Consider the following 20,036-nt stretch of genomic DNA (forward strand, 5'->3'; position numbering starts at 1 on the left):
TGACTTTAAAAACTCAGGAAAAGTCGAAAAAAAATTATATCCTGTGTCCTCTATTTTTTTGTGTATAGGTGCATTAATTTGGCGTCGTTCCAGGTATCGCTCATTAAAATCTATGGAGAGACTTTGGAGCTAAAATTCGTTAACCAAACCTAAAATATGGAAAAAATGAACAAAAAATACCTTTTCGATGGTTGCGGGCCCAACTGCCAATTGGGAACAAAGCAAACGAAAAAGGGTTGTACATTTGGTACCTGATCGCGATCCCAATTCCCAATGGGAATTGGGCTCGCAACCTTCGAAAAGGTATTTTTTGTTCATTTTTTCCATATTTTAGGTTTCGTTAACGAATTTTAGCTCCAAAGTCTCTCCATAGATTTTAACGGTAAGCTGTAATCACAAAGTGTTTGGGCTTAACTTCTAGCTGTTTTAATTACCTTTTCAAAATAGCAAAGTTCTTTACAACCAGACGTAAGATACTAGAGTTATGTGAAAAAAACAAGCGCTACCTCTGAAAAAAGCTTTACAAAAAAATACCAGACTTCAAAAATTCTTCAAAAAAAAGTTCTGCCATAGAAAAAAAACCATAATTCTTTAAAAAATTTTAAAGCCCCATATCTATCAGAAAAAGTCGGTTTGGATCCTTGAGGAAAAAAAAAGTTCGATTTTGTCGAGTAGTGCAATCTACATGGTATATGTAGAATATTCATAGTATTTTTAGAATACTAGATGTAGCAAAAAAATGTAAAATGTAAAATGTTTTTTTTTTAATTTAAAATTCTAAACAATTATAAGCTCAAACATGTATATACTGACTGAGTACGGGTATAAGTGGAGTCGCCTCCCCAGAAGCGACTCAAACGTTCCTTCTCGTTTTTATTATGTTATAACTAATTTTTCTTATACATTTTAAGGTCGACCTGAAAAAGTACACAATTGTACTTTAATCAATATATCTGTGTCATCATTAACGGTCTCCTGTAGTGATGGTTTCAATGGCGGCTTACCACAAAACTTTCTTATGGAGCTTACGGACAGTAATACACATGTAAGATCCAAAAGTATTCTATACTTTACTTTATACCACGCCTGTCACTGATATTTAAATATTTATATATATCTTATATCTTCTATACTATAAATTTGTAGAAAAAAATCTGTGTGTAAGCGGCTATCTCCGAAACGCGTGAATGCAATTTGGCATGCTGTTTTTTTAAATGAATCAAAAAAATTTTAAATTTGGTCCAAAAGTGTGTGTTTGAACGCCTATTTCATTTCATTTCTCCGCAACACGTGCTCCAAATTTCATGCGGTTTTCTTTACAAAAGTTTTCACTTTTCTATAAATAGGTTCCCCAAAAAATTAAAAGGTAATCAAAAAAAAATCTCAAATTTGGTCTAAAATGTGTGTTTGAACGCCTACTTCATTTCATTATTTGTCATTCTGTAGAACAAATTTGGTCTAAAAATGTTTGTTTGAACGCCTATTTCATTTCATTTTGTGTCATTCTGTAGAACAGAACATTTGATGATAGATTTTGATAGACATTACACATCGCAATGAAAATAATCGTCTACGCACAGCAAGGTCCCGTTCAAATCAACGGAACAATGATACAAACAACTGCAAATGAACGTCATGATATTCAAAATCTACAAGGTGTTGCGTTCGCGTACAATAGTGTCACCGATAACGCTTCTCATAGGCAAATTATAATTGGTCCAATGAACGACCGTTGTCGCCATTGTCAGGCATTAAAATTTAAAGGTGAAGCAGAAGGGATGTGCTGTGCGAGTGGTAAAGTGAAATTGCCTGAATTAGGCAGCCCACCACAACCATTGAGCACATTACTTAATGGATTGGCACCCGAGTCTAATCATTTTTTGAACAATATAAGAAAGTATAATTCGAGTTTTCAAATATCATCTTTTGGCGCCACAAATATTATAAGGGACAACTTCATGGCCGTTCAAGGTAATTAAATAATTTTTTTTATGCAAATTGTACATTTTTGCTCATTCTATCATATATTTTATTCAGATTCAAGGTCAAATATACCATCGATCTGGCTCTTTGTTACCTTTCGACAACGCAGACCACCAATTTTTCCAATTATATTTGATCGGGAACGCGGAAGACGAAGCTGATCGTCGGTGTGCCATTATAACCAACACGCGGAGACAAATTATTTTCGATTTGCAAAATATGTTCCATGAGCACAACGAATTGGTTCAGGTTTTCAAAACATCGCTTGATCGAATGCCATCTGACGATCATAAAATTGTTATTCGAGCTGATAACACAACGGTTGACGCACATGCAAGGCGTTTCAATGCACAAACAGTTGACGAAGTAGCAATAGTCATAGTTGGTGAGCAATTTAATAATCGTGATATTGTGCTTCATCGTAGAAATGAACAACTTGAACGTGTATCCGAGACTCATCGCTGTTATGATGCACTACAATATCCCATATTGTTTTGGAGCGGACAAGATAGCTATAATTTCAACATTAAAATGATAAATCCAGTAAACGGTCGAGAAGGAACAAAGAAAGTTAGTGCTATGAATTATTACGCATACATATTGAGGTGTAGAGCACTTTTCCACCAGTATATTGTTGACATGTATGCAAAAATTGAATCGGAACGGTTAAATTTTCTTCGATTCAACCAAGCCAAATTACGTTCCGAAGAGTATGTTCATTTGCGTGATGCCATTAACAACGATGGTAATGCACAAAACGTTGGAACTATGATAATATTACCGTCATCGTATGTTGGAAGTCCACGTCATATGTTTGAGTACGCGCAAGATGCGATGTCATACGTTCGCCATTACGGTCGACCAGACCTCTTCATCACCTTCACGTGTAATCCGCAATGGGAAGAAATCTCGGAATTATTGTTTGTTGGCCAAACATCGAAAGATCGCCATGATATTTTAGCCCGTGTTTTAAGACAAAAATTGAAATCACTCATGGATTTAATTGTCAAACACGGTGCATTTGGGTCTGTTAAATGCTGGATGTATTCAATTGAATAGCAGAAACGAGGTTTGCCTAATGCGCATATTTTTATTTGGCTGATTGAAAAAATAAGGCCGAATCAAATTGACGATGTGATTTTGGCAGAAATTCCAGATCCGACAGTGGATCCTGAATTGTTTGAAGTGGTCACCAAAAATATGATTCATGGTTCATGTGGTGCGTTGAATTTGAATTCACCTTGTATGGTTGAAGGGAAATGCTCCAAACGTTTTCCAAAAAATTTGGTCTGCGAAGAGCTGCGCAACCACCAGCAACAACTCTAACTGCATTTTTTTCGTTGTGTTAAGCAGATGATTTTGCGAAAACATTGCTATACGCCGAAGTACCCGAATATTATACGTGGAATAATTCGGCAAAAGTTTTTCAAAGGCGAAGACGCGGAAAGCCGTTCATGGTCAGCCAGTATTGTTTCACTCAGATGCGATAGGACGAATTTATACAGTTCATCCTAACAATCAAGAGTGTTATTATTTGCGATTGTTGCTAATAAATGTTCGTGGACCAACATCATTTGAATCTTTGCGAACTGTTGATCAAGAATTGTGTGGGACGTATCGCGAAGCATGCGAACGATTGAATATGCAGCATTGTCATCAAGTCCACATCAAATTCGGACACTTTTCGAAATTATTATAGCCACGTGCAGTCCAGCAAAGCCAATTGAGTTGTGGCAAAAACATCAAAATCATTTGTCAAACGGGTGATATAAACATGGACTATACCCCGGAAATTTACATCGAAGCATTGATTGCTATTGAAGACCTTTGCTTGATGATGGCAAGCAAAGTATTAGCTCGATTAGGTATGACAGCGCCTAATCGTGATATACACGACCTTTTCAACAAAGAACTGGAGAGTGAACAGCAGTATGATCGTGCCGAGCTTAGTGCGTTTGTGCAAAACAATGAGCCACGGTTAAATATCATCCAAAGAACGGTTTACGACCAAATATTGCGAGCTATCGAAGAACAACATGGTGGACTGTTCTTTTTGGATGCAGCTGGAGGTACCGGAAATACGTTTGTCATTTCAATTATTTTGGCTACCATTCGAGCACAAGGTAGAATCGAATTGGCTTTGGCTTCGTCTGGCATAGCTGCCAGACTCATGTGATATCACACTGCTACAAGTGTATTTCAAAATTTAGCCCCGCCCCCTACCACCATCACAAAGGATGAAAATCTGTGGCAGGCACAATTTTAAAGATATGATAAAACTGAAAACGCAGTATCGTAGAGAATGTCCTGCCCATATCTACCAGATTGCCGAATCTGAATCAGATCGGATCTTAAATTTAGCCAGAATGAAGAAATTAATTTTCTGTTGGTTCCCCCTCCTTCTCCAGCGCTGCTGACGATACTGATTCTCTTTCTTGCTCGCACAATCTTTTTGGGGTCGGAAACGTTTCCGACCATGCGTTGCGTTGCACACATCCACTTTTACCACAAATACAAGGGGTATAGGTATTAGGGGGTATATTTAACTCTTCGAGTAGGTATAAAAAGAAGAGAATAGCGCCGCGTTGGTGTGGCACGAAAGTTTGAGAGTATTGTAGGGCATTGAAGTTTGCTGAAGAAACGCTAGTGTGTAACATCCACTTTGACCTTAACTCTTAACTCTTCAATTACGGGTATAATTATAAAAAACCTTAATCATTACATAGCTATGTTTTTATTCGAAGTGAAAGATGCAGTTTGTGCGTAAAAATTGAGGTTTTCGATACATGGGAGTAATATCTCTGTTACAAATAACATTGGATTTTGTGCGCGTAACACACCAATAACAAAATAAATTCTGCGCTTAACAGAATATGAGAAAATTAACCCAATTCATGAAAATTATTTGCGAAAACGGGAGCACCTATCAACGAAAACGGTTTTAAACGCAAAACCAAAGAGGAGGAAACATTAAAAAAACAATAAAAACAAGTCTTAGCCCGATTCGAAAACGTTCAAGAGGAACAGACTTAAGTTCAAAGTTAAACGATATATAAATATATATAGAAATATTGTGCTCGTTTCTCCTACATCTATGCATTCGAAAAGTACTTAATCGTTTGATTCCAATTAGGGTTGGCTATCGTCAAGCAAATATCGATAATGATATAAAACAAGATATCACATAGAAAATCATATCGAAGATATCATATCGTAATTAATATCGGCATATCACCTTGAATATCGATAAAATCGGTATTAATTTTTTTTTTTTGTGATTTCAACGCCTGCACAGTGGGCGCAAATGCCGTTTTTTTGGCATTAACCTCCACGGTAAAGCTAGAATGTTGAAACTTGGCATATTGGCTGTTCATATTATTGGTCAATTTCGAATTAATTTTCTGACCGATGCGACCACGCCTTCTCCTCCTTCAACATTTAAAAAATGCATTAAAATTAAGTTTTTTAAATTTTTTATGTAAAAATAGTTATAATTACTTAGGGTAAAAAAGATCGTCAATAAATTAACATTTATTTTAAGCATCTTTCAACTCTAGTTCAAAATCAAAATGTTCTTTTACTTTATGATCGGTGTAGTCATCTTCTGATCTCTCTGCTACGTCGATTGCTGGTAACTCTAAAAGAGCAATGGCTTCTGATGGAAGTTTTCCTGAATTGTAATATATTGCTGAGGAGATGCCAGAGAGATAGGGGTCAGAAGAATCCAAGGCTCGGTGAAATACGTCAGTCAAATTATTCACTCGGCTTTTTTTCCTGGCATGAAATATTCGATCACGCTTATAATATTTATTTCGAGCCTCAGATGCGTTTTCTCCTAAGCAACCAACAGGAAGTACAGATGATTCAATAATCTGTGAACCATGCACTAAAATCTTGTGTACCGTGGCGGTCGTTGGATACCAAGGATATTTTTTCATGTGTAAAAGGAGAGTCTCTTCACAAAATTGTTTAAACTTTACTGAACTTATTTGGTATTCGCATGAAATAACTATTAATATTAAGTGAAGTTTGTTCAGTAACTCTTCATCGATTTCCAATATTGAGGCAAATAATTTAACATTTGAAAATGCTCTTCTAGCCGTATTTCCATCATTGGAATTTCAGCACCATTCTGGCTTGGTTTGTTTATATGCAATCCCATTTCCTTCCAAAGTTTGGCTTCTATTTCTTTTTTTCGATTCAACATTGCGGCTTTGTCTGAATCGCTACTGACTCGCCATTTCTGCAGAACAGTTCGGTATGATATGTTTAAAACGAACTCCAAGAATCGAATCCATGCATGAAGAGGACTTACTCCATACTGAAAAGTAAAAGGCTTTGGCTCAAATGTTTGACTATTAATATCCGTTATTTTCTCTTCATAAGCTAGAAACGGCCGTCCACCTTTATCCTTGTCCCTTTTAATGGAAAATGATATTTCTGATGCAAGCCAGCTCTCATTTGTTTGTTTAAATCGCTCAAAATGTCTGTTTGCTTTATTCAACATCTTATTAGTTTGGGCAATGAAGTTTTTTATTTTTATTTTGATGTCATTTAGAGCAGTCTCTGGAAGAGAATCATCATTTATTTGTTGGCACATCCAGTCAAAGGTAGCGCTTATGCTGCGCCGATTGCTCAACCAAATTTCCAGCAAATCGCCTCGACGAATATTGACCTTGTCTGGATACATGAAAATAATTCGAAATTGCGCAAATATGCGCTTAAGTTGTTAACTCTATTTAAATATACATACAATAACTCACACTACAACATAAACAATATGACCAACCCCGCGCAATCTTACTACTTCTACTCCAACAAAGATTACTATTTTGAGGTTAGGTTAGAAATAAAACATCTGCCAACAAAAGCATTAAAATCCGAACGAAACAAAACAACATCTAACTAAAGCATTCTAAACTACATTCTTAATACCTTGATGTAAACTATCCATATTAAATAATGTTGTTTGGTTGCTGTTTGAGCTATTAAGCGTTTTTAATAACTATTTTAATTGAATTTAAGAACAGAGCCGATAAATTTATTACAATTTTATTTTATTAGTATTTAGTAGCGGCAGTACGCGTATTTAATATGTTTGCTTAAGGTATATAGACCGAACGTTCTGAATATCAATAATTGACCGATCGCAGGGAAAAATGGCCCGACTGCCCGTGCCCTATGCATAACGAGAGCGTGAGAGCATTATGGAATAGTTAGGCACGGCTTCTGAGCCGAGTAGAGCAAAAGAGCTGCTTAAACGCAACAGGTGCAGCAGAAACACGAAGGCAGCGGGAGACAGCCGCCAGAAAAGACGCTGCCGGGCGTAGGCATATGCGTTATGCTGCTTGACCCGACATACTCCCCCCGTTGGTAGCCTGACTTTCAACAGCATCTTTAAGGGGAAGCAGACACAGCTTGTTAACGGCTCGCTTGGTCATTCCAGATGCAGTCTTCAGAACAGCGACTCGGGCGACGCCATCTCTTCCGGGTAATAGTTCGACCACCCTAGCTAGTGGCCACTTCATGGGAGGGAGATTCTCATCCTTAACAAGGACCACATCTGCGACTGCCAAACTAGGCTTCGGCTTGCGCCACTTTGAGCGCTGTTGCAGTGAAGTGATGTATTCTTCCTTCCATCGGGACCAGAAGATCTGCTGCAAATATGAAACGCGCTGCCATTCGTTCAGGCGATCGAATTTTAGCTGAGTTACGTCAGGCTCAGCGAACAAAGCAGGAGGTCCGCCATTCAAGAAATGAGCTGGAGTTAAAACGTCCAGATCGGCAGGATTCTCTGAAATGGATACTAAGGGTCTTGAATTAATAACTGCCGTGATATGGCATAACAGCGTACGCAGTTCTTCAAATCCAAGCACCGAGGTGCCTATAGCACGATAGAAGTGATACTTGGCCGTCTTCACTGCAGCTTCCCACAGGCCTCCAAAGTGCGGGGAGCGTGGCGGTATGAAGTGCCAGTCAATAGCCTCAACCAAACAAAATTCCAGGACCGCCTTCTGATGGTCGTCGCTGAGAAATAGGCGCTTTAGATCCAAAAGCTCATTCCTGGCGCCGACAAAATTGGTTGCGTTATCTGACCAAATTTGTCGCGGCCTTCGTCTTGTGCAAATGAACCGCTTTAGGCCGTGCAGAAAGGAGACTGTAGACAAATCCTTGATCAGCTCCAAATGAACAGCATTAGTCGCAAAGCAAATGAAGACGCAGACGTAGCATTTGATGAGAGCCTTGTTGCGTGCCTCTGGCTTGTAGAAAATAGGGCCACAAAAGTCGACGCCTGTGATCTCAAAGGCATGAGAACCGTCTAGCCGCTCCTTCGGAAGATCCGCCATGATGTGCTCCAATACTCTAGGCTTCGTTCGAAAGCATCTTACGCACTTGTTTACGGCCTTGGTCACCGTTTTTCTCCCCCCAATAGGCCAATATTGGCATCGGATTAATCCCAGCAGAGCTCGAGGTCCAACGTGCAGATTCCGTTCGTGAAAGTGAGAAATGATTGCAAACGTAAGCGGATGACTGCTGGGCAGGATGATGGGATGACGGCCATCAAAATCCAACGACGAGTTCTTCAGCCGGCCATCAACTCTGAGAAGTTCGAAATGATCCATGAAAGGATTCAACGATACGAGGGAACTAGATGAGGAGACCACTCCCTTAGCACGCAGTGTCTTCATGTCTTCCCATAGTTCATTACGCTGGACTAGCCGCACCAATAACTGCGTTCCATGTTCAATATCAGAAACAGTGAGTCCGGGATGCCGAATCCGGTTGAAAAACTTGTGAATATATCCAAAAACGCATAGCATGGACGCAAAAGAGTTCGCATACTTGAACTCAAGTACGATGTCTACGTAGGGCGATTTTACCAGGAGAACCTTCCGACGAAGCTCCAGGGTTGGCTTAACAGGTAGTACATTGGGTGGCCAGTCATCAGAGGATCCGCAAAGAAAGGGAGGTCCATGAGCCCAAAGAGGTGACTCGCTCAACTCTACTGGAAGAGCCCCTCGCGAGAGAATGTCAGCCGGGTTCAATGCTGTGGGAACTTAGTGCCATTCCATTTGAGCAGTAAGTTTCTGTATCGTTGCCACTCTATTTGCGACAAATACGTTGAATCTGGACGGTTCGTCCCGAATCCAAGAGAGCGCAACAGACGAATCACACCAACAGTAAAACTTCCCTTTGAATACCTTCATTCCGGCTATCTCAGATATGAGTCTAGCTAGCAAAGCTAGCTCCACAAAGCTCCAGCTTTGGTACAGTCAGTGTTTTCAATGGAGCAACACGAGATTTTGCACAGAGTAAGTGGCTGCTGAACCGCTGACCCTTAGACACAACATAAATGCAGGCACCATAATCCTCAATGCTGGCGTCGCAAAATCCGTGAATTTCTAGCTCAAAATTCGGAATAAGCACGAACCGAGGAGTTCATAGCGTCGAATGTGGCCAAAACTGTTACATAATTCCTGCCAGGAGGTGTTAAGTCCTGATGGCAAGCTTTCATCCCAGGACAACTTCTCCTTGCACAACTGCTGGAGAAAGATTTTTGCCTTTGTAATGCCAGGTCCAGCTAGTCCAAGGGGGTCGTAGAATCGGGCTATTGTAGACAAGACGGAACGCCTGCAGGGATGCGAAGACGAATGTAGGGCAGAAAAGGAGAATAAAAGTTGATCAGACACAGGATCCCAGGCAAGTCCCAGTGTTTTGGTAAAATCACTGCCATCGTCGAACTTCAAATAAGTTTCCTTGTCCTCCTCCGGAACCCCATCGAGGACAGCAGGGACGTTCGAAGTTCGAACACCATTTCCTCAGTCGGAACTGGCCTCTACCACTAACCATACAGTATATAGATGTGCCAGTTCATACAACGAAAGGGGCGAAGCTGAGCTTGCAGCGAACGTTCCCAGATCTTCGGCTTTGGGAATGGCCGCGTTCGGCTCATGACGTCACACGAGCCGACTGGCAGCAAGCATGTATGTGTTGTGTACGTGTACACTCCAAAATAGTTAGTTAGTTACTCAGATGAGACCCTGACACATCGGTACATCTTGCAAATATCTCCCGTAATCGCAACTGCATGTGACCGAAATCGAGTAAGAATATGGAAAAGCTTCGGTTGGATTACAGGACCGGCCATTAAAACGTCGTTCAGGGAATAACCAGATGATGTTGATGCAGATCCATCGAAAACGACCCGAAGCTTGGTTGTAGAACTATCTTCCTTTGTGATGCAATGGTGAGGCAAAAAATATCGGCAGGAGCTGATTGACTCGGCAGGAACCAAGGACATATGACCTAGATCAAGGTACTCTTTTATGAAAGCAGCATATAGAGATTTTACATCAGGACGGCGATCTAACTTCCGTTCAAGGGCTAAGAACCTTCGAAAAGCTTGATGGTACGATTCTCCCAAGAGATCCAGATTGTATTTTGCCGGCAGCCTAACACAATAATCGCCGGTTTGCAATCGGCGGAAATGATGCACAAAGTGAGCTTCACAATCTAGCTCTTCTTTGGTAGAATTTACTATGGGTTCGATGCAATTCTCTACCTCCCAAAACCGTCGCAGCAGGAACTCAAGTCTCTCGTCTAGGTTATCCTCCGCAGCTACGGCCGGGGCGCGCGAAACCATTAAAGAGGACCCCTTTTTTACACGGGAATAACCTCCAGATATGACCCATTCCAAGCGAGTCTTCTGAATTGATGGCAATTTTGGCAATAGCTTGACCTGGCCAACACAGAGGAGTTCGTAAAACAAGCTGGCGCCAATTAGAAGATCAACACGCTGCGGTCTATAGAACTCTGGATCAGCTAGTGGCAGATTTGCTGGAATATTCCAGTTGCAAGTGTCTATTCCGAAGCTCGGCTGCCGGTCGGTTATGCTAGAGGCTACGACAGCGGTGATGAGAGTTGAGTATTCCGATGAGTGAGAGTGCAGACTGACGTTGACCGAAACTCCATCCGTGACAAAAGTAGAATCGCCTATTCCTGATACTGACGTTGATGATTCTATTTATCGAAGCTGAAGCTGATTTGCGAAGCGAGAAGTAATTAAGTGTAGTTGAGAGCCAGAATCAAGCAACGCTCGACAGGGAACAAAAACTCCGGAATGATTTTTTACCAAGACTGTTGCCGTGGCTAGCAGAACGACATCATCACTGAGACCCTGGGCAATAAGAGCAGAAGAGGTAGATGCTGGGATAGATGGTTCAGTGGTATGAGTAGCCGCCGTGGACGCTGAAGCAGAGGACTCAGCGATGGGATGAGATGACGCAGACGGTGACGAAGTGCCAAGTGGAACAGATCCACCTTGGGCTGCAGTAGCATCAGGGCCACCGAAATGCAAGAGTCGCCGGGTCCAGTTTACGAAGAAGCACCTGCACTATGATGCATCCTGCGATCTGCTCAGGCGTGCCCAAAGCCTACAGCGCCCGAATTTGAGCGTTGAACTTGTCAGAAATCTCCCGCAGCATCGACACTGACCCATTTTCAACTGCCTGCAGCCCCAGAATCTCAGTAATGTACGCCTGAAAAACTAAACGACGATTATTAAAACGCTTTTCCAATAAATCCAATGCTATATTATAGTTGCTGTCCGAGATTTGCAGCGAACGAACTGTCTCCAACGCCGAGTCACGCAGGCAAGATCGCAGATGCTGAAACTTCTCAATGTTGGATAGGTCTGGATGATTGTCGATGATGGTCGTGAACATCGAGTAAAAGTCCGTCCAATCCGCATATCCTCCGCTAAACCTTGGCAATTGTATGGGAGGAAGGGATGATCCTGGCCTACGACGAGGTGGCGGCTGAGCACTGGCAAAACCTGCAGTTGCATTTGCTCCAGCAAACGTAAAATGCAGCGGCATGTATCCGCTAATCCTAGCAGTTTCACGCATGATCGAAGCCTTGAGAGCACTGGCAATTGTTTCAAAGCTGTCGCACAGTCCACTATGAATTTCGTTGCAGTCCAATTCTTCAAGCACGTTGTGCAATGTTTCAAATTGCCCATTCAGCTTCTCGATCTGCTCCAGCTTTACCAGTAGCATGTAATAGTCACAGACAGCAGCCTCATCTTCCCAAGCGGTAGCCAATCTTTTCACTTTCTCACATAGTTCCGTTGCCTTAATCCTCAGAAAAGACACCCTGTTTTGCTCCCTGGGCACTGGAGCGTCGTTGGCAGCATCCATAGCAGCAGCGGTTCTAAAAACGTTCGTAGCGGGAAGAGGAACACAAAGCGCAAAGCGCGTAACAAACGGGAACTTCAAGCGCAATTTGTGTATGCACAGGCGGCCGGTGTATATGCTTGTACGGCAGCTATGTGGTCGATGGCACTGGTTATGTGGTCGATGGCACTGGATCAGAGCGGCGAGCAAAGCAGACGAACGAACAGCAATTAAGTGTTAATTATTATGTTGAAATGTAGTTTGTGATATGTACCAAATTGCACAAATCACGTCGGGGTCACCAATGTGTGAGCTATTAAGCGTTTTTAATAGCTATTTTAATTGAATTTAAGAACAGAGCCGATAAATTTATTACAATTTTATTTTATTAGTATTTAGTAGCGGCAGTACGCGTATTTAATATGTTTGCTTAAGGTTTATAGACCGAACGTTCTGAATATCAATAATTGACCGATCGCAGGGCAAAATGGGCCGACTGCCCGTGCCCTATGCATAACGAGAGCGTGAGAGCATTATGGCATAGTTAGGCACGGCTTCTGAGCCGAGTAGAGCAAGAGAGCTGCTTAAACGCAGCAGGTGCAGCAGCAACACGAAGGCAGCGGGAGACAGCCGCCAGAACAGACGCTGCCGGGCGTAGGCATATGTGTTATGCTGCTTGACCCGACAGTTGCTTTAAATGGAGATGGTGGACCTTCAAACGTAGACAATATTTACAGCCAGAAAGAATGAAAATTTTGACAGGCTCAAACAGCCGACTTTAAAGGGCTACCAAAAAGCCAGGGATGGTCAAAAAAATATTTTTTTTATATTTTTATGCAGAATGGACATTTATTAAAAGGGAGTAATAATAAAATTATGATAATATTACATCTTAATTTTGTGGTTAATGCCAAAAAAAAGGCTTTTCCGTCCACTGTGGCCTGTTGGCGTTAGTGGTTGGTCTGTTGTATCAGCGACCAGAAACGATGTATCGATATGTGCGAGACACTATCGATTTTACTGCCACTTTCTAGTATTCATAGAGATGAGTAATTGGCAGCGTGATCGAATTTGTATTTTTCTCAAAGAGAGTAATTGGCCAAAAGAAAACTTCCAAGCCAAGAAACTAAGTTGATATGTTATATACACAATTACATTCGATGTGTTTTAACGACGCGAGATTAAAAGTCTAATTTAGCTTCTCTTACAAATTTCGCGAGTTCCCTCATATGTAGAAGGATATTTGCTTTAAAAAAATCGTGCGTAGAGTTGTAATACTTAAATATTTTAAATTTACGCCTTAGGGGCATGAGCCTTGTGCAGTTGAAAATCAGGTGATTTGCGTTACATGTTGGACATAGGTCACAGCTAAATATTTTGTATTTTTTCAAAAAAACGTTGTCATACGTATGATTTATCATGAGTCGATTCAGGAGTCTCATATCCTGAGCGTTCCATCTAATTTTCTTGTGCCAGGGTTCCCTTGGAACATTTGGAAATAAATCAAAGAAAAAACCACCAGACAATGAGGAAGCCTCCTTGTAGTAGTCATTCCATAAGGTGAAAACTCTTTTCTTGACCTCTCGGCATGCTTCACCTAACGTATAGTTCAGCCTAATAAACACCCCATTTGAGATGGCAGATTTTGCAGCTTCATCCGCTTGTTCGTTTATTGGGATACCCATATGACCTGGCATCCAGTAGATGTCTACAGAGATTAATTCTGGCCATACCAGTAAGTTGTGAATATTTGCCACTGGATAGGCATATGATTCTACATTTTTTAACATATATATAGCTGCTAAACTATCCGTAAATATAGATACTTTAGTTAGTCTTAATTGCTTGGCAATGAGACAGGTCATGTTAATTGTAAATAATTCAGCCATAGCAGACGAAACTTTTATCTCTGATTTAAATCTATGTCTTTTTTCCGTTTACATCAATAATACCCATACCCACTTTACTATCACATATTGCAAAGATATGGTACTTTGTTTCATTGAGATTGTGGAGAATTTCATAATACATAACAAGAATTTGTTCTTTAGGTACATTTAGTTTGTTTATATTAAAGGGGTTACTATGTAGATTCAGTCTTTTATTTGCAGTGAAAGTCACTGCTGGTTTGGACATTTCAAAAATATCTCTAAACTTGTTTGCTACTATCGTGTAAGACGAATTTACTGATTGGAAGCAGGTGTAACTATTGTATAGATCGTAGTTTTGAGTCTTTAATCTGAAAAGCTCTTTGGCAGTTAAAAACATTGCTCTGAAGTTTGTGGGCATTTCACCCGCCAACGCAAAAATCACATGCTTTGGAGTATCTGGTGTTAACCCTAAGCATCGACGAAGCGCAGCGGCTTGTCTCGAAAAAAGTTTCCCAAAGTTACCTTTATTTAGGTTTGCCATGGTGGTCGACGCATATTCAGCTTTTGATCTAATGTGTGCTTTGTATATATTTGTGGCAACTTGAGGTCTTAGGCCACTCTTAATATTGGTGGCCATTTGCAACAGTTTCATGCCAACCCCAGATTCTTTCCTTATTTTTTCTACATGTTTCTTGTCAGACAAACTCGATGTGATTATTCTACCCAGAAACTTTATTTCCCTGACTTCAGGGATACTTTGCAGATTCATAACGATATTTACACTTAGTTGGATTCAGGTTGAGTCCTAAATCTCCACAAAGGAGCTGAAAACTGTCGATCTTGCCTTGTAAATTTATTGCAGCCTCACAAAAAGTGGGTTTGGCTGACAAGATTATGAAATCATCAGCAAATTGAAAAATCTTGGTGTCGTTGTCCTCAATTTGATGTAACCGAAGAGTATACAGATTAAAAAGAACTGGCGACAGACAGCTTCCCTGTGGCAGACCATTTGTAACCTTCTCAGTCTCCGAACCTAAATGCAAAAACCTTACTGACAAGAAATTTAGAATCCATAGTATAATTTGGTTAGGAACTTTTATCCACAACATGATTTTTTTTAGGAACGCCAAATTTACACAGTTATACGCATTTTCTATGTCAAGGCAAGCAACTACTATTTTCTTATTTTGCCGTTTGAGGCAGTGAATGGTTGACAAAAGATCGTTAATACACATGGAAGCACTTTTCTTTTTCCTATAAGCATAACACCTAAAGGGCAGTAACTTGTTTTTTTCCACAAACTCAGACAATCTATTTTTAACCATGCCGTTTACAGATTTCGCAAGAACTGATATTAGCGATATTGGTCTGAAGTTTTTGATGTCATCTAGTGGTTTACCAAATTTTGGAATCGGACAAATCTTAATGCTACGCCACGCATTTGGAAATTGGCAGCTATCATATGACTCATTAAAACAAGACAATAGTTTTTGTATTACCTCTTCCGAAAGAGATGCTAGCATTTCATATGTGATCCCATCAATGCCACCAGCCGTTGATCATTTATTTCGAATAACCTCACTTAATTCCTTCATAGAAAATGTTTGTGTACTCTGCGAGTTTCCTCCAGTGCCCATTTTGGACATACGTTCTTATCACGAGCCGTGTGTTCATCACTGTTACATAAAATGCATTTGTACACCTGACAACTTGGAGATGTGCACTCCGGCGCACCACAACGTAGACAACGCTGCCCCTGTCTCTGATTTTACCTTGCGTCTTATTCTAGTCACCGACTTAACAGGAACGTCCGACTTGATGTTCATCAGTATTTCTTCATCTGTTATTTCAACAGGGATATTTTTAATAACTCCATATGTTTCTACATAATCCCCTGGTATATACGCTGATATGTTCATGCTTTTTAAATTAACGTTCCTCACAGCCTCATTTGCAAACTTTCCATTCTGGAAATATACCTTGTAAGACGAAATGCCTAAAGCAACAATATTGCAAAGCCCTGGCAGCTTTAACCCTTTTAATTTTTTTGTAGAAGAACAGACCATTCTTAACCCTAATATTTTGAATATTTTCAACCTGACCAGTGTTAAATACGACAGCCGCTTCGCCAACAAAACTAACGTCATACTTATATTCCGTCCATTTTTTTTGATTTGCTGAGTCATCACTTGTATTTATTTTCCCTTGCTTAATCCTTGTCTCAACATCTGCTGGAACACGACTTTTCTGAACAACTTCAGTATGAACCATGTCTTTTAAGTCTGAAGAGCTCACCTTAACCTTACTTCCTGACACATTTTTGTCCATACGCGGAGCCTTGCAAATTGCCTTTTTAATTATCGCGTTTCTCTTAATTGCTTAACCGGAATTGTCCGGTGCTGAGAAATCAGATGACTCTTCCATATCAGACGAGATATACTCCATCGACTCACAATTCTGGCTCGACGCCATGGCGTCAGCCACTTTCACACTCTTCTTCACCAAAACTTTCAGTTCACAAGACTCACCTTAATCCTTTAATAAAATTGTAATCCTTCAAATTTATTTAATATTTATATAAGAAGCTCGATTAAACAAACAACCGGCTAGTATTCCGTGTTGATGGATTTAATTTTGGACCAAAGTTTTGTTCTTTCCCTTTTTTTTTCCGGAGCGCGAGCAAAACACATCAAACCACCTTCAAGGCACAAACGGAAGTGAATCGGTATTAATGAGCTATATATTTTTGTTGTTAAATTAGTTTTTTTTTAGTATGTGTATAAAAGTATAATAGTGCCATTAACCATACAGTATATACACTTATGGACAATATAATAGGTGTAAAGTTGTTTTTTTTTTTAGATATCGGTTTATATCAATATAGACATAACATTTTATAAGGAAACTATCCTTTTTTAATATGATCACACTGTTTCGGTGGGAATTGGTGGAATTCCCGGATTTAATTAGATTTCGGGATTGGCTAATAGCCATATGACATTAGACTTTGCTAACTGATTAGCTGGACTAATGTTCCATTCTGTCTCTCATGCTATCCCTCTCTACGCAGCAAAATTGTCTAAGTCTAATGGCTATTAGACGGCAAATTCGGCTGGTCAATTAAATAGGTGTATGAAGCAAAACATTAAAATGTAGTTTATCAAGATAACCATTTGGTTTCAGAAGGTAAGGTATTAGGAATATTTAACTAAATTGGGACTTAACAATCATTAAAATTGTAATAGATGGGCTGAGGGCGTCACTGCAGTGCGGAGGAGAGAAGGCTCATTCGAAGAGATAAAGGAAAAATCCATAAATCCATGGCCAGGTTAATAAAACGATCTCAAAACTTCGTAACCAATGCCTTAAAACCGGGAAAAATAGGTGAAAATTATCTTTTAGGACCGACGATCGTATGGTTCAGTTGGTAAAACGGTTCATGTCTTCCAGGACGATTGCCAACGAAGTTGGGAATATTGTGTCATCACGGACCGTTCGGTGACGATTGGCAATAGGAAACCTACCAGGGTAGGATTGCTCCCAAGGTTCCTTCGCTTCGGTCGGCAAATTTACAGATGGCGAAAAAATTTTCACTAGATCGTAGAACCTGGTGCGGACCAGAGGGTGAGAAAAAATGGCGTAATATCCTCTGGAGTGACGAAACTAAGATAAATTTATTTGGAAATGATGTCAAAAGGAATGTTCGTCGTCCGAAAGGCAAAGAATTTGATCCCAGGTACACATGTAAGGCTGTGAAACATGGAGGTGGTAGCCTAATGGTATGGGGCTGCTTTTGCGTGGTATGGTGTTGGTCCGATTCATCGTATTGATGGAATAATGGACAGATTCGTATACAAAGATCTATAGAAAACGGTGATGCAACCATATGCCGAGGATAATATGCCAAGTTTTATGGAAGTTCCAGCAGGATAATGACCCGAAGCACGCCTCTCGAGTAGTAAAGGATTGGTTCCGAGAGAAAAGTGTGGATGTTCTTGGGTGGCCAAGTCAATCCCCGGAACTTAATCCCATCGAGAATATCTGGGGTGAACTTAAAAGAGAGGTCGGAAAGACTTTTTGTGAAAATAATAATCAACTTTGGGATATTGTCCAAAAAGCATGGTACAACATTCCAATTGGAACTTGTCTCAGGTTAATATCCTCCATGCCAAGACGAATGGAGAAAGTCCTGCAAAATAATGGGGATATACCGGGTATTAGCTGCCAGATACTCAATTTAATTTAAAACAAGACCTAAAATAGCGAAATATCGATTTAATTTAAACATTTTTCTTCGTACACCTATTATTATGTCCAGAAAAAATTGGAGGATTTAAGGAAATATATAATTTTGTTGTAAATTTAACTGTTTTTACTTTTTGTTTAAGGAAAATTAATATAAGTTTTGAAAAAATCTTGATTGGTTGACATTAAAGAAGAAGCGGTTCATAAAATATTTTTTCGTTTTGTTTTGAAAAGCTGTTGTTGCGACGGGCGCGCGGTTCTCTTTTAGGCTAGCCTTTGCCTCTGCTTTCGGCTTCGTCAATGCCTCAACCCGCGTCGAGTCGAGCGACAGAATACACCAAGAAAATATTAAGTCTAACGACGGGAATAGGTCCAGGGCCGGATTAGCAGTTGCCTAGGGCCTCCTAGGGATAAAGTAAAATTTTGTTGAAAAAACAAAACTCCAAATAATGAATAAAAAATATAATAGCCACTGAGAAAAATACAAAATAAAGGAGGGCCCCAGATTGATGGTTGCCCAGGGCCCGGTTGAGGGTTGATCCGGCCCTGAATAGGTCGCTACATCACATCAGCCCTCAAAACAAAACGAAAAACCAATTCAAGCGGCCAACAATTGTAGAGCCAACACACAAGCACAGTATGTGTGAATACATGGCACACACACGTTTACGTAAACTGAAATCTCGAACAAAGTCGGTTTCGGCAGCTAAAAATTATTCTATGCATACAATCATATATTTTGGAGTGTACACGTACACAACACATGCATGCTTGCTGCCAGTCGGCTCGTGTGACGTCATGAGCCGAACGCGGCCATTCCCAGAGCCGAACGCGGCCATTCCCAAAGCCGAAGATCTGGGAACGTTCGCTGCAAGCTCAGCTTCGCCCCTTTCGTTGTATGAACTGGCACATCTATATACTGTATGGTTAGTGGTCAGGGTTAAGCTTGGTTTTTATCTTCTTTTTATGTCAATAAAAGCGATCGAAGCTCGGAAAATTGCGATTTAAGTATTGTTGTCTAAAGTACGATTTTCCAGGGCTGTCAAACGTTAGTATTGTTTTCGATTCCCTCAATAATTTTCTTTTCGATCGAGAGTCTTCTCCTGTTTCAGTCACAAACGAAATAATGCCTCCCAAAAACACCAATTTGGGTCATCGTAGTCGCAACTCAGAAATTACGCGAATAAATGTTTCGAAAAGGACTGAGGATGGGCTAAGACAACGGCATCCCCCAGGGATCCCCATTGTTGGTGACTCTTTACTTGATCGCTTTTAATAAACTAAATGTTCTAAGATGCCAACACAAATTTTTCACCCACACGATGTACGCTGACGATCTCTGCCTTATTTTCAATCTAAAACTATACATATACCAAAAAAAGAACAGCTTAAAATATTAGGTTTAGTCTTTGATAGAAATAACACCTGAAATGAACACATTAAGATATTAATTAAGTCACTAAACGCTAGATTAAACATATTAAAATGCTCCAGTAGTAAAAAACTTAAATGTAACACAAACTCATTCATCAATATTACAGTATCCATAGTAGGCTGGGCCAAAATTTGACCAACAAATTTTGTTTTGTTTTTTCAAGTGGACACTTCCCAATTCTGTTCTTTGTTATTCAATAAAATTATACAATTTTTTTTTTCAAATTGGGGGTTGCTACCACGAAAAGAAAATAAAAACTTTTGGGTTAATATACATTGAAAAAAATGTAATTCGTCGGTTTTTATACCCGTACTCAAAAAAGAGTTA

General features: G+C 40.1%; 1 protein-coding gene across 1 annotated transcript in view; it reads left to right on the plus strand.

Moving 5' to 3' along the window:
• LOC111076700 (nephrin-like) overlaps positions 1-20,036 on the plus strand; it is a 330,088-nt gene that overhangs the window by 186,892 nt on the left and 123,160 nt on the right. The window contains exon 8 of the mRNA XM_041593725.1: positions 912-1,045. Coding sequence (XP_041449659.1) covers positions 912-1,045 — 134 coding nt within the window. The remainder of the gene's footprint in view (positions 1-911; positions 1,046-20,036) is intronic.

The sequence above is a fragment of the Drosophila obscura genome, unplaced genomic scaffold (genome assembly GCF_018151105.1).
Source record: "Drosophila obscura isolate BZ-5 IFL unplaced genomic scaffold, ASM1815110v1 contig_198, whole genome shotgun sequence".
In the NCBI taxonomy this organism is placed as follows: Eukaryota; Metazoa; Arthropoda; class Insecta; order Diptera; family Drosophilidae; genus Drosophila; species Drosophila obscura.